Source organism: Antedon bifida, chromosome 4, assembly GCF_963402885.1.
Source record: "Antedon bifida chromosome 4, ecAntBifi1.1, whole genome shotgun sequence".
NCBI lineage: Eukaryota > Metazoa > Echinodermata > Crinoidea > Comatulida > Antedonidae > Antedon > Antedon bifida.
The window spans coordinates 34,049,698-34,064,728 of NC_136229.1; the positions used below are offsets into that span (position 1 = coordinate 34,049,698).

Consider the following 15,031-nt stretch of genomic DNA (forward strand, 5'->3'; position numbering starts at 1 on the left):
TTGATTACACTTGCTGAATACATATTCATTTAGTTATAATTTGTATAGCATAAATACACCCATTGATACACAGAATACAGAATCTATAGCATACATACAGAATCTATAGCATACATACAGAATCTTTATTGTCCAAAAGGAAATTTGTTTTGTTGGTTATGATGGTTTTTAAATGAACTAAAACTACTTATACACTACATGTCATGTAAACACAATTTCTTATACTTAAATTACAACTATTGTTTGCTTTATTCCACTTTGCCTTTTTGAAATTAAAAAAATTGAAATTCAAGACACATTTTCATAGTCTTCCATTTATTATTTAAAAATTAAATACAAAATGGTTTACCTATCTGTTGCTGCTGTGTATCGAGATTGGTTAGTAAATGTATCCTCTAGTTGTCTGCCTTTAGTTGACAATTCGTCTATTAACATCTGTCTACGATCTCCTTCGTTTTGAGTTCTAAACAATCAGTCAAGGTTTGATAAAATAACATTTTCCCCCAATTGTTTATTTGAAAAATGTTTTCTTGGCAATGTTATTGTTATAGAATACATTATATGAAAACAGGCTAACCTTTTCTATTTAGCGAGGAGGGGAATTTATTTAAAAAAAGACTATAATTGTAAATCATCTTAACACACTATCTTCAGAACTCAACTAAACCATGTTTACTATTCATTTTCATTTCATTTCAGAACATTTATTTCTCTTTTCTTTTCTATTAACAGTGTTTGTAAAAAAACAATTTTAAATAAGAGAGGCGAACCCCAGAAAGTGTAAACTTGTGGTGGGCTGCCAAAAAATTAAAAAAATCATAAAAAAACCAAAGTAAACAAAAATAACCGATTGAAAATATCAATGAAATTTGAATTAATATTATTTAGGATTCAGTGATTATATGTGGATAATAGATGCCTTTTTAGCATGTTTTTTTGTTGGCGATTCGGTTATGTATTTGGGTAAGTTGTTCCAATATTTTGGCCCTGAAAACTGAATGTTATGTTGGAAAGATAGTGTTTTGTGTAATGGAATATGTATTTTATTTGAGGTTCTTGTGTTATGACTATGATAGTTGAAATTGAATTTGAACAGGGGTTGAAATTGAGCAGGTATTAGGGAATTTAACCAAGAGTATATAATAGTACGAAGGATGTTTTGAGGAATAAATGCTGAAAGTCTAAAAATAATACCAGAACTTTTAGATATTTTGTTTTCGATTTCGTTAATATAAAAAGATACAGTTGATATGTAGAAACAGCTCTGTTTAACTTTACTTGCAGCGATTCCACATCTTCAGTAAATTTTTTCAGTAGAGTACGTACTTTGGCACTAACCTGTAATAACAAAGGCGTAATGTGTAGCAAATAATTTAATAAGAGTAAATAGTATTCTTGCACTTGAATTGAACTTTATTACCGCAATTCATTTTATAAATAAATTGAAGTTGAACATAAAATATCGCATATAAAAAATACAAAACAATGCAATCAACAAGTTGCTTAAGTAAATGCATATTTTTATTTTATCAGTGTATTATGGTTGTCAGAAAGTCTGGAAATAAATGTTATGAAACAAAGTGACTGTTTAGTACTTGTTTGCTAGACTACTGTGTAAGTGTAAAAACAATAACAAAGTTCAAGATAAGCTTTTTACTCTAGAATGGCTTTTTCCATTTCTTTGCAAATCATTCCTTTCATTTATCTTCTCCATAATTTCTGCTGACAAACGTATACATGTTTCATGATCCCGCAGCCTGTAAGGAAAGAAAATTAAAAATACAGATATTCTGTGTTTATGTTGCCACACAGAGTTGCCACACAGCAGCAAGCCAATATCCTCCAGGAAAAATCCCCCAAAATACATATTACTATGAAAATAATTATTTAATTGCCACGGTGACTACAATTTATTAAATAAAAATGTTTTATTTAGTATGAGCATATCATACACTTGGCCGAAACCTTCTAGCTTATTCTTGGTAGTAGGCCTACTAATTTTATCATCTAGCACTACTGTAGGGCTAACTAGGCCTACTCTACATATTACTTAGGCCTAGTACTACAAAGGGGGATGCTCGCTCGTCTCTCTCTCTCCCCGAGGGGAGGGAGGCCTATTAGCTACGCCTAACTAGCCTAGTAGTAGGCCTAGCCTAACTAAGTAATATTTAATAAGGGGCCTAAAGTAAAAGTAAATAATAGAGAGATATAAAATGCAATATATAGGCCTAGGCCTAGGCTACATGGATGGTAATCATTTTAATCAAATAATAACTAAACTTACCAGGAGTCACCGCCAAAACCCGCCATAATTGTACAAAACGTCTTTCTTCTAGCTAGGCCTAGTAGTAGGTAGCCCAAGCCTCCCTTTTGATTTGTTGTCGGCCGGCAGCAGGTCTTCTTCTTGCATGCTGCTAGGCTTCTACTGTGTGCTGTGTGGAGGTATAATCAGAGCGTCATTCTGACGACTGGAGCATTCTCTACTTCTCTACGGAGCGCCATTTATGCCTTTATTAACTTCAATAATAGAAATAGTACTACGGTAACTGTTCAAGTGGACCCAATTTAGCACCAGGGTAGCACAGTGATTAAAAATATAAATAAAAGTCACTACTTTTAATATCGTTTCGTATATACCCATATCACAAACTGACAAACAGAAACATCTTGGCATTCACATTGATTCAAATTTATCTTTTTCTTTTCATGTAAATAAACTCCGTTCCAAACTGGGCTTGTCCATCTCCATCTTATCGCGTGCTCGGTCATTTCACTAATAAACACACATCCATACTCCTCTATAACACTATAATCCTCCCACACATTGTCTATTGATGTTTGGGGAATCAGATCGAATATTGACCGAATACAGACCATTCAAAATAGAGCACTTCTCATTATCCTTAAATCTCATCCTCTCACACCACGAACTAACATTTACAACACCTTAAATCTTTTCATACAGTCCAAGATCGCAAGCATCTACAACTGGGCTGCCTTGCCTACAGGTCTGTAAATGGTCTTGCCCTGCGTCTTGCCAGAATTCCAAATCATCGATGTACCCGAAGTGTGATAGGAAATTTGTCGTCCCTTTCCCTAAAACTGAAACTTTTAAGAACAGCTTCATCATCTATAGAGTTTGCTACCCACCAAACTTAGAAATGCGGTAACAATAAATAATTATAAGTCTGCTCTAAAAGAATATTTAATCCCAAAAGAAAAAACTCAACGTTTTGTATAGTGTTGTAGGCTATATTTTTGTATTTAAGTACATATATATTATATATTTAAATTTTTTGAACATAGTTCATCTGTTTTTTCATATATGTTTTTGACTGTCTCTGCATATGCTGTTTAGGGTCACTCTCACAAAATAAGGTTTAATAAAAAAATAAAATAGAAATAAAGTCACTAAATTTTAATATCTTTTCGTATGTTAATACAATGTGCTCAAGTGGACCCAATTTGGCCCCAGTTGAGCACAGTGATATAAATAGAAATAAAGTCACTAAATTTTAATATCTTTTCGTATAAAACACTGTGCTCAAGTGGACAAAATTTGGTACCAGGGGAGCAGTGATATAAAATAGAAATAAAGTCACTCAAGTTTCAATCTTTTCGTATGTTAATACACTGTGCTCAAGTTGACCCAATTTGGCGCCAGTGGATTTTTTTTTAATGGAAAATAATGAATATTGTTTTCTTTTATTTTGAAAGAAAGATATTTTGAGGATTGTAAATGTCAAGTAGAACTTTTTTTAAAATCAGAAACAAAGTTGCATGGCATTATTTTCCATTAAATAAACTGCCATAAAACCTCGAAAAGAAGCCCATGTGCTCCTTCATTTTTAGTACTCTTGGGTGGGCTTCTTTTCCACATGGAGTTCTTTTCGAGATTACTTTTGCAAACTAAAAGAGGGGAGCTGATAGGTTCCCGGCCGGAAAATGTTTTATTTACATGATTTGAACAATCTTCTAATGTAAAAATTAACAACATCAGTGTGGCGTGTTGATCGCGAATGACTAACATACCATCTTCCCCATAATACACCTGCACAAACTCATTTGCATAACAACGCACGGCATACCAAACTGTTTAAAATAGAGCTGCAAGGTCTCCGGAAATGACATCTATTATTTTTTCAAACATGTATAAGACTCTTCAGTACCCCACCATGCTTGGGGCTGAGCAAAGATAATTTTGAAAAATAGAGCTGCATAGGTTCCCGCCCAAAAAAAAATGGCACTTTACATGATTTTAAATTATATGAAACAAACTATATAAGACTCACCAGGGACAATAGAGCTTACCCCCGGAAAGTGCACCTATTCATTAACATATGAAATTAAATATTAAGTCTCCACTACTAGCCCACCATGGTTGGGGCAGAGCTAATAATGAAAATAGAGCCAAGAATTGCACTTATACTTATAACTATACATAATCACCTATAATAATTATAATAATGTTAAAATTTCAACTATCCAGATGCGACTTCAACATTTTAGGTGGGGTTTTCTACTTTAAAACTCGACTTCGTATATACCTAAGGCCTAGCCCGGCGGCGGAATTAGTCTAAGCTTCGAAATTGGTCTAAAAATCGGCATCTTTGCAAATGTTCTATATTTGATCTTATTTAACTCTCCATTATCCCCATACAAAAACCATCGAAGACAAACTATCTGTTTAAAACATGTTTATTCTGGGGACGGTGCGGTCATACACAGCAACTACCATCAAAGTTTATTCATAACATTTTTACAATAAAATATCTTGCATGAATCGGACATTTTCGCTATCAATGTAGCAACATTGATTAACAAAATCAAAATTTAACAGTGTGGCGTGTTGACCGCGAATGACTAACAATACCATCTTTCCCACTACACCTGCACAACCATTGCATAACAACGCACGGCATACCAAACCGTTTCGTACACCTGCGATGAAAATATAAATTCAATTTCTTTTAAAATTGAGGGCGGCATACCTAAAATTTACGAGATCGAATACGGGTTGAAAAAAAAAATTAAATAAAAAAAAGATGTTAAATGTGCTCTCCCTGCCTCAGCACTAAGGCCCTGCCACAGCCTTTTGGGGTCGTTTCCAGCACATCACCAGATGCATTGATGTTGTCGCCTCATGATGTGTGGTGGAAAGGGGGACGTATAATTCTGTGAACCCCAAACACAGTGGCCGCATGCCTTTAACTCTATTCCACCGACCAGCGTGGGAATCGAACCCACGACATACGTGTTGTCAACACGACGCTCAGCCGACTGAGCTAACTGATCATTTTGGTTTTAACAAGATTAATATGATAGTTATGACGTACCGATGAATTACGTAATACACGTATAAATAGACTATTATCAGCTGTTCAGTCATGTACTACTTTGTGGCCTAACGGGTAATGCTCAGGCCTTAGGTGCTCTCAGCTCTAGTAGATTGGGTTCGAACCTCTACGGATATTTTTTTTTAAATAAAAAAAAAATAAATAAAAATTAAATAAATAAATAAAATAATGAATATTGTTTTTCTTTTATTTTAAAAGAGAGATATTTTGAGGGTTGTAAATGTCAGGCCTAATAACACAAGTGGACCTTTTTTAAAATCAGAAACAAAGTTGCATGGCATTATTTTCCATTAAATAAACTGCCATAAAACCTCGAAAAGAAGCCCATGTGCTCCTTCATTTTTAGTACTCTTGGGTGGGCTTCTTTACCACATGGAGTTCTTTTTGAGATTACTTTTGCAAACTAAAAGAGGGGAGCTGATAGGTTTCCGGCCGGAAAATGTTTTATTTACATGATTTGAACAATCTTCTAATGTAAAGATTAACAACATCAGTGTGGCGTGTTGATCGCGAATGACTAACATACCATCTTCCCCATAATACACCTGCACAAACTCATTTGCATAACAACGCACGGCATACCAAACTGTTTAAAATAGAGCTGCAAGGTCTCCGGAAATGACATCTATTATTTTTTCAAACATGTATAAGACTCTTCAGTACCCCACCATGCTTGGGGCTGAGCAAAGATAATTTTGAAAAATAGAGCTGCATAGGTTGCCGCCCCCCCAAAAAAATGGCACTTTACATGATTTTAAATTATATGAAACAAACTATATAAGACTCACCAGGGACAATAGAGCTTATCCCCGGAAAGTGCACCTATAATTCATTAACATATGAAATTAAATATTAAGTCTCCACTACTAGCCCACCATGGTTGGGGCAGAGCTAATAATGAAAATAGAGCCAAGAATTGCACTTATACTTATAACTATACATAATCACCTATAATAATTATAATAATGTTAAAATTTCAACTATCCAGATGCGACTTCAACATTTTAGGTGGGGTTTTCTACTTTAAAACTCGACTTCGTATATACCTAAGGCCTAGCCCGGCGGCGGAATTAGTCTAAGCTTCGAAATTGGTCTAAAAATCGGCATCTTTGCAAATGTTCTATATTTGATCTTATTTAACTCTCCATTATCCCCATACAAAAACCATCGAAGACAAACTATCTGTTTAAAACATGTTTATTCTGGGGACGGTGCGGCCATACACAGCAACTACCATCAAAGTTTATTCATAACATTTTTACAATAGAATATCTTGCATGAATCGGACATTGTCGCCAAATTGGGTCCACTTGAGCACAGTGTATTAAAATACGAAAAGATATTAAAATTCCGTGACTTATTTCTATTTTATATCACTGTGCTTCCCTGGCTCCAAATTGGGTCCACATGAGCACAATGCAATAACATAAGAAACGATATTAAAATTAGTGACTTATTTCTATTTCTTCTTATTTCTTATTTCTATTTTATATCACTGTGCTCCACTGGCTCTAAATTGTGTCCACTTGAGCACAGTGTTTTAGCATACGAAAAGATATTAACATTCAATGACTTGTTTCTATTTATATCACTGTGCTCCACTGGCTCCAAATAGGGTCTACTTGAGCACAGTGTATTAACATACGAAAAGATATTAAAATTAGTGACTTATTTCTATTTTATATCATCACTGTATGTGCTCCACTGGTGCTAAATTTGGTCCACTGAACCAGAGTTACCGTAGTACTATTTCTATTTCGGAAGTAAATAAAGGCATATATGGCGCTCCGTAGAAGTAGAGAATGCTCGATCGCCGAAATGACGCTCTGAATATACCTCGAGGTATAGTGTCGATAGCGTTTTTTGTGTCACGAGTTGTCGATATGAAAGGCCAGGCTATAATTATAATATTTGTATAACATCACATAATATTCTATCATTTGTTCCTAATTTGCTGACATTATAAAGTTAATGCGCTAAACATAAAATTTACGAGATCGAGTAAAGATGATCAGAAGCAGAAAGGTTATGGTACCAGTTGTGCAGCCCTGCCACGACATCAGATATCTTAAATTGATGTGCTTCCTTCTTGATGATGTGTGGTGCAATGGGGGACGTAATTGCAAACACAGAGGCTCGCATAACTTTAACTTATTCCACCCAGTCACTGACTTTCGACCATATGGGATTCGAACCCATGACATGAAATTCTTGTTTAATCCCTTGTTTCGTAGTTTCGTTTCCTCAACCCCCCACCCTCCCCCTGTCGTCGTCGGCATGTACTTCTTGTGGCGTAACGGGAGGGTAATGCCTCTGGTTTGAGTATACTCTCAGATACTTAAAGAGAAATATATTTATAGAGAATAAGTTAATTTAAGATAGTTATTTTCTCAGGGTGCCCAGCGATGAAAACAAAATGATGCTAGGTAGCAGAACAAAAGTATGCCAGATTATGCTAGGAAAAATTATTATGGCCAAAATGTCACCAAAACATTGTATAAGAAAAAAAATCAGGTTTTTGGCCAAATTATGCTAAATTTGGTTACAATTATGCAATATTTTTTTACAAATCATAACATCATAAACTACCATAAGCATTTTAGTAGTACAATACAATATACTGTATATGATATTTTAAGTGCTACGGTAGAATCATGGAGTACACGTTAACAAAATCAAAAATTTACAGTGTAAGAATACTATTGTCACCCTTCATTAACCGTGTACATTGTCGCATAACAGCTAGTGTTCTTGTAACTATTGTTTGAATTCTCTCACCTCTACTAGCTGGGGTTCGAATCTCTGCGATTAAATAAATATAAAATGTTTTTCTTTATTTTGAAAGTGAGATATTTAGAGAGAAAGTTAGTTTAGGATAGGCAGGGGCTGGTCCTGGAGACTTATATTCTATCCATATTCCATGTGCTCCTTCATTTTTTAGTACTCTTATGTTGGCTTCTTTTCAACGGAAGAGGCTTCATGGGGTTCTTTTCGAGATTACTTTTGCAAACTAAAGGAGGGGAGCTGCTAGGTTCCTGCACGGAAAATTGTTTCTTTAGGCCTACATGATTTGACATTAACAAAATCAAAAGGTAACAATGTGGCGTGTTGACCGCGAATGACTAAAACAATACCATCTTCCCCACTGCACATGCACAAACTCATTTGCAGAACAACACGGCATACCTACCAAACTACGTTGAGGAGATATTATTATTAATTTTTATTCTAAACTTTAATTCCTTTTTTTAAAAATAAATTAAATTGAGGGCGCTAAGCATAAAATTCACGAGATCGGCTATAATATCACTCACTGCGTGTTTTTTTATTGACAAAACACAGAATGATAATCATCGATCTCTGTATGATTGATTGACATGTCATAATTATGGGGCGAACACTGTGCATGGGGAACACTTCAGGGAGTTTTTAATTAACTGCCTGGGGTTGTAATTTTTATAAATAAAGGTCATGCCAGGTATTTTAAATCAGACCTGGATGAATCCTGACAGTACTATATTCAAATATGTTTTATCAGCATGTGCTGCAACTGTGGCTGAAACAGGTACGGCGCGGTAGGCTACCTTATTAGTTGGGAGGGCCTAGCCTAGGCCTAGAGGGTCTAGGCCTAGGCCTAGTAGTAGTGTAGGTAGGGCCTAGTTTAGGCCTATCGGTGCCTAGTGTAGTAGCTAGCTAGCACGGACGGGGAACAGACGATCGGGCCCAGCTATTTTGTATTTGCCGCACACACACACATTTTTTAGGGCATATTTTTTTTGAGGGCATATTTTATTTTTTTCCCCTTTCATTTCGTCTAGATTGCTGTTTTTATTTATCGAGGGCCGAAGCCCGATATTCTCATAATATTATAGGCCTAGTGTTTGGATTGCTTATGCTTTAAAATAGATTATTATTATTATTATTCGTTATTTTATTAATTAAAAGCACCCTTTCCAAGATGTACGTATAGCACTGTACATAGAATGATTAACAGAAACACAACATAGTTCACGTAGGTGATGTTCTAGAGCATCTATCATTATCAAGGCAGAAAATCATCCATGCAGTACAATTTTGTAGTTTCTGAAAGTGCTGCACATTTTAAAGATATTATAAGCCATTTTATTTGTATAAATCTAGCATATTTAAAATTTATTTATAGGAACATTTCCACTGGATTTGACTAAGACCCGTCTTCAAATTCAAGGTGAAATCGGGGTAAAAAACAGTCAGAATTCTGCCCCTTATCGTGGAATGATGCGAACAGCTGCAGGAGTTGGTAAGTTTTTTGTAGGCTACTACTGTACTGAACAAGATGTCATTTTTTTTTTCATTAAATAGTTTCTAAATTTACATATATATTTTTTTAAATATTCCAGTTGAAGAAGAAGGCATCTTAAAGTTATGGCAGGGAGTTACACCAGCCATATACAGACATATTGGTCAGTACATTTACTATTATTATTCATATACCTGCCAACATTGAATTGGTACTGTAGGTCTGTATGGATGATTTTGCTTGCAACTATTGGCAGGGGCTAGGGGGCTGTGGAGGACCCCAGGTCGAACAGATTTCGAGACATTATTACGATAATTATATAATGGGGCCTACAAACAGCTTCTGTAAAGGCAGTGTGAACAAGTTGGTGTACATAAATAAAATGTTTTTTAGCAATGTAGGAAACAAATTCAATTAGTATTTCTGGAAATTGAACATGCTTTTGGTAAATAAAAACATCCAGCATATAAATGAGTAAAATGTTTTGTTTCCGATTCTTTAGTATACACAGGTTGTAGAATGGGTGCATATGAATATATTCGTGATAATGTATTGGGTAAAAATGAAGATGGAACTTTTCCTGTTTGGTATGTGAAGTTGTTGAATTAATGCAGGCAATCATCAGCTAAAAGCATAGTCTTTAAGTTTAATGATAATCTTTTTGATGCGAGTATTTGTATCATTCTTTATACAAGATATTTATCTCATCTAATAGGAAAGCTGTTTGTGGAGGCCTCGCAGCCGGTGCCATAGGCCAATTCATTGCTAGTCCAACTGACCTAGTAAAAGTTCAAATGCAGATGGAAGGTCGGAGACGGTTGGAGGGTAAACCACCGAGGTTGTGTTTTTAGATGTTGTCTTAATGTAGTAATTAAATTATTTTTTTTGACATGATTTCACTTGTATTGTTTTTTTTTTATTAAAAATCAAATAATAAACTTTAATTTATTTAATATTAGAGTTAAAGGAACATTCCATGCATTTACTCAAATTGTAAAACAGGGAGGAGTGCGAGGTTTATGGAAGGGCTGGGTACCAAATGTCCAAAGAGCAGCATTAGTAAATATGGGAGGCAAGTATAAAATAACTTAACTCTTATAATACTGTAATTCATTTGAGTACTCTACAACTAATTAAAGTATTCTATTATTATTTATAGACTTAGCAACTTATGATACAACAAAACAAATAATCTTAAGAAATACAGTGCTGACAGATAACTGGCTTACACACACCCTTGCAAGGTAATGTTGGAGACATCCAATTATAAAATCACATCAACATCTGGTAAATAAAGTGAGAGGAATAACTACTGGTAAACAGATTCCCTCATGTAATGGGTTTTGTTATTTACAGTGCATGTTCAGGTCTTGTTGCTGCTATTTTAGGAACACCAGCAGATGTGATTAAAACACGAATTATGAATCAGCCTACCGATGCCAATGGTAGAGGCTTAATTTACAAATCATCGTTGGATTGTTTACGGAAAACAGTAGGTCAAGAAGGTTTCGGTGCCTTGTATAAAGGATTTTTTCCTATCTGGGCGAGAATGGTGAGAAATCCTTTTTCATTGTTCAGTTTGCACTAAAGGCAATAGGCAATACAACAACACACACCCCTAAGCATACCCCATGTACCTCATTGTTCAGGTTTTGAACCAGTAATTGTACCTACAATGTATAAATAACTGCTGCAGTATTACACTTACTTTAATCTTATTGTTAATAAGGAATAAACCTTGGTGTGAGAAGCGCAACAGTGATTTTATATACCTATTTGTATAAAGATGAAGAAAAGGCAATTGTGTAGTATTTTGTTTTTGTAAACTGATTTACAAACACTAGTAGTATTTATTAAATATATTTTTTTGTATTCTTTAATAGGCACCTTGGTCGCTAGTCTTTTGGTTGTCATATGAAGAGATCCGAAAACTGTCTGGAGTGAGGTCCTTCTAAAATTATAGCAAAACTAGTGCTTTCTTTGGATCGAATGAGGTTATGGATAATGAGGCTAGCAATAAAGTGCTTGTCAGACTGACATTCTTATTGCTAAAAATAAACTTGGTGGTCAATTTTCAAATGAACTTGGTGGTCAATTTTCAAATGAACTTGGTGGTCAATTTTCAAATGAACTTGGTGGTCAATTTTCAAATGAACTTGGTGGTCAATTTTCAAATGAACTTGGTGGTCAATTTTCAAATGAACTTGGTGGTCAATTTTCAAATGAACTTGGTGGTCAATTTTCAAATGAACTTGGTGGTCAATTTTCAAATGAACTTGGTGGTCAATTTTCAAATGAACTTGGTGGTCAATTTTCAAATGAACTTGGTGGTCAATTTTCAAATGAGATTCTACCATTGTTAAATATACATTAAGAAGGCATGATGGTATATTGAGTATAATGTTATACTGTATATATATATTATCATTTCAGATGAAATAAATGCAATGCTTTTGCTATAGTGTAATTTGTGTATAAAAGTTTAATAGAAAAATAAGTATGCAAATCTGTGAACCTTCCAATCATTTCATATATGGAGTAACTAAAAAGAAAAATGTTGGAAGTTATTGAGAAACCAAAAATTGAGAAGTATTACTTTCTATAGAATGTTATAGAAGTATTACTTTCTATAGTATGTATGAGAAACTGAAAATATAAAGTCAGAAAGGAGAGTAGTTGTATTTGGAACTACTGCAACTTTGAGAAAATTCAGTCTGATATGATTGAAGTACTGTTTTTGATTATACAAAAATATGAGGCCCACTAAAAAATAATGGTTAATTAGGTAGTGATTACCAGTTAAATATAATATAATGGTTAATTGGGTAGAAATTTACCAGTTAAATATATTTTTACAAAACCAAGTGCAAAATCACTTAAACGACAGAAAATTATCAGATTATATTGTATGATGAAAGAATGAACTAATTATGATTAAAAGAAAGAGATATGATGCTTAAGCAGAAAATAATGAACAAGGAGAATGCAGTTGATTCTGCACTATTTATACCGACATCATCAGCAACAGCAAACAGTCTAACTGGAGAATGAACAAGGAGAATGCCATTGATTCTGCACTATTTATACCGACATCATCAGCAACAGCAAACAGTCTAACTGGAGAATGAACAAGGAGAATGCCATTGATTCTGCACTATTTGTACCGACATCATCAGCAACAGCAAACAGTCTAACTGGAGCACCACTGCCATCCTTAATCTTGATAGGTAAAGCGTAAACCGTGCTTCCTGTTGTCGGTAGCTGATCGAGGTTGGCAACGTTTTCCAATCCATATATGTTTTGTTCATACAGTTTTACATGTGCAGAAAAAGTAAGGCTCGGACCATAGTCAATAGATGGCGTATCGATACCAACCCCAACGACATCACGATTAATAATCAACCAATTGGCAGCTTCGGGACTAACTCCTGGAAAATGAAGAAGAGACTTCCCGTTTTCATCTGTGAAAGAGTCGTTACGATCCGAGCCAAAGTATGCTGTACGATTTGGGTAAAATCGTCCCCAATCCGTAAACACCATTAAGATAGCACCATTTGGTATGATGCCATTTTCTTCTTCCCAGCTCTTTAAATCTTCAACTTCGAGTAACGCGTCAGAATTTATGGATGCCTTTTCTGATATATCCACCTTAATACCAGGGCCAAATAAATGTTCCTTTGGTATATCATGGATCCTCTGTTTACCCTCAGAAAAGTGTGAAGGGGCATCTATGTGTGTTCCTGAATGTTCGCCCATTTCAAATTTATTTGACTCATACCTTGAAATACAAAATAAAATCTGAAATTATTTAACGACTTTGGCCATATTAAAAAAACAATTGTTTAGCATTTTTTCCCCTAAATATGGGAATAATGTATATTAATGCAGCCTAAATCTGAAAATTGAACTGTTTATTTTGCCTTTTTAATAAGCGAAATACATGTAATTTCTTTTGATTTTTCATGTTTTGGGGGACAAATACATCTTTATTTAATGTTATAAGGATAATTTTATTTTGGGGAAAAAAATCTTAATCGAATTTTACCACTATGCGCATGTGCAATTAAAATGTAAAGGGATTTGTAGAGCCTTGGGCGGTTAGTAAAGTACATAGGCCTACTATCAATGTTTGTAACGGGAACTGTAAAAAAAAAACACGCCAGATTAATTAATTTATTTTATCATAAAAGAACTACACTACATATAGGCCTAGCTGGTGGTAATAGTGCTTACTATTATGTGTCCAATTTAAGAATCATAATAATGCTATAGCTATAATAGTTACAACTAAAATGATCTTAAACGTCCGGGTTGCGTTTTCCTACCCGTGAATGACTTACCAGAAAACACCTGTTGGACCCCGCTGGACAATCGTATGAACAAACCGATCGCTCCCTGGCCAAAACAAGGTTTCCTCATCGTAAGAATAGCTTAGATCAATAATAACGTTCTTGTCACCATGATCACATGAAACAAAAACAAAGCAAAACTGAAACGCTACTGTAATACTAAGCATTAGAATCATCTTAAGACGGTAATAAACTACGTCGGATATTACAACTAACCTTCCTATCGGCAATTCCCTTTCACACTATAGTATTTTACAACTACCAACTAACTTCCTTTGACCATGGAATCCATGCTTTGACGTAACCGCCACTTGACACAGGCGACAACAAAAGTTTCATTTGCATCGGCATTCCCAAACGCCCATCGGTTTTCACACTATAATAGCAGTGTTATAGGAAGATCTGATAGTGCAAGTGTAGGTCTACTGAGCAACGTGAAATCTCCAATTACTCGGGATCGGTTGCTGTTAATATTGAATTGTTTAGGCCTACTATATTTTAAAACAAAATTATAATTTATAAGGCTGAATTGTTTGAATTGCTTAAAAGCACCTCACCTTCATCCCTTGATTCGGCGGCGGCCTCCTCTTTTTAACCCTAACCCATTTTTATTTGAAAAAAAAAACAACTTTGCGTAACAATTCTATATACATTAATTAATGGTTTGTTGAAAATATACTAGGTGATTCGTTTGTTCATGTTAGAGTTGACGTGTGGTAGCATGAATCAATGTCAATGACCTATTAACGGTAGGGCTACGGTACTTCTTAACTATAAGAAACACATTTTTAAAAACCGCCCTCGATCCCTTGAAATTTATTCAGATTAGCAAGTATTGTTTGCCTAATTCATGTATAGTATTATGAGTATTTGTTTGTGTTTTTTAATGAATTGAAAAATATATATAGGCCTATAGGCCTATAATATAATAATTCATAAAGAGAGTTATGATGACTTTTTTTTAGTGGTAGGCTGATAACAAAGGAAGAAAGAAACAGTGCCCGCATTGTATAAATAGCGGTTATTATTCAAGTATTTAACAATAA

The 15,031-nt window shown here is 34.6% G+C and overlaps 3 protein-coding genes across 3 annotated transcripts in view; 1 reads left to right on the top strand and 2 right to left on the bottom strand.

Moving 5' to 3' along the window:
* LOC144840735 (syntaxin-8-like) overlaps positions 1-2,450 on the bottom strand; it is a 20,663-nt gene extending 18,213 nt beyond the window's left edge. The window contains exons 1-4 of the mRNA XM_078696719.1: positions 2,285-2,450; positions 1,658-1,757; positions 1,244-1,338; positions 350-463 (exon numbers count right to left, since the gene is read on the bottom strand). Coding sequence (XP_078552845.1) covers positions 350-463; positions 1,244-1,338; positions 1,658-1,757; positions 2,285-2,310 — 335 coding nt within the window. The 5' untranslated portion in view covers positions 2,311-2,450. The remainder of the gene's footprint in view (positions 1-349; positions 464-1,243; positions 1,339-1,657; positions 1,758-2,284) is intronic.
* Positions 1-11,959, top strand: part of LOC144840732 (mitochondrial uncoupling protein 4-like) — a 26,666-nt gene extending 14,707 nt beyond the window's left edge. The window contains exons 2-10 of the mRNA XM_078696717.1: positions 8,727-8,922; positions 9,520-9,636; positions 9,737-9,799; positions 10,139-10,223; positions 10,352-10,474; positions 10,596-10,708; positions 10,796-10,880; positions 10,993-11,188; positions 11,520-11,959. Of these exons, the coding sequence (XP_078552843.1) occupies positions 8,829-8,922; positions 9,520-9,636; positions 9,737-9,799; positions 10,139-10,223; positions 10,352-10,474; positions 10,596-10,708; positions 10,796-10,880; positions 10,993-11,188; positions 11,520-11,591 (948 nt within the window). The 5' untranslated portion in view covers positions 8,727-8,828 and the 3' untranslated portion in view covers positions 11,592-11,959. The remainder of the gene's footprint in view (positions 1-8,726; positions 8,923-9,519; positions 9,637-9,736; positions 9,800-10,138; positions 10,224-10,351; positions 10,475-10,595; positions 10,709-10,795; positions 10,881-10,992; positions 11,189-11,519) is intronic.
* On the bottom strand, positions 11,712-14,253 carry LOC144840734 (isatin hydrolase-like). Its single transcript, XM_078696718.1, has 2 exons — positions 13,977-14,253; positions 11,712-13,414 (listed from the first exon to the last, which is right to left on the bottom strand). Exons 1-2 carry the CDS (start codon positions 14,159-14,161, stop codon positions 12,718-12,720), a joined length of 882 nt encoding a protein of 293 aa, XP_078552844.1. The 5' UTR covers positions 14,162-14,253; the 3' UTR covers positions 11,712-12,717.
* Between the last annotated feature and the right edge of the window lie 778 nt (positions 14,254-15,031).

Coding starts and splice junctions, on each gene's coding strand:
- LOC144840734 (XM_078696718.1), bottom strand. CDS start 14,161: ATGATTCTAATGCTTAGTATTACAGTAGCGTTTCAGTTTTGCTTTGTT. Junction 13,415..13,976: donor GGTCCAACAGGTGTTTTCTG/GTAAGTCATTCA, acceptor TTGTATTTCAAG/GTATGAGTCAAATAAATTTG.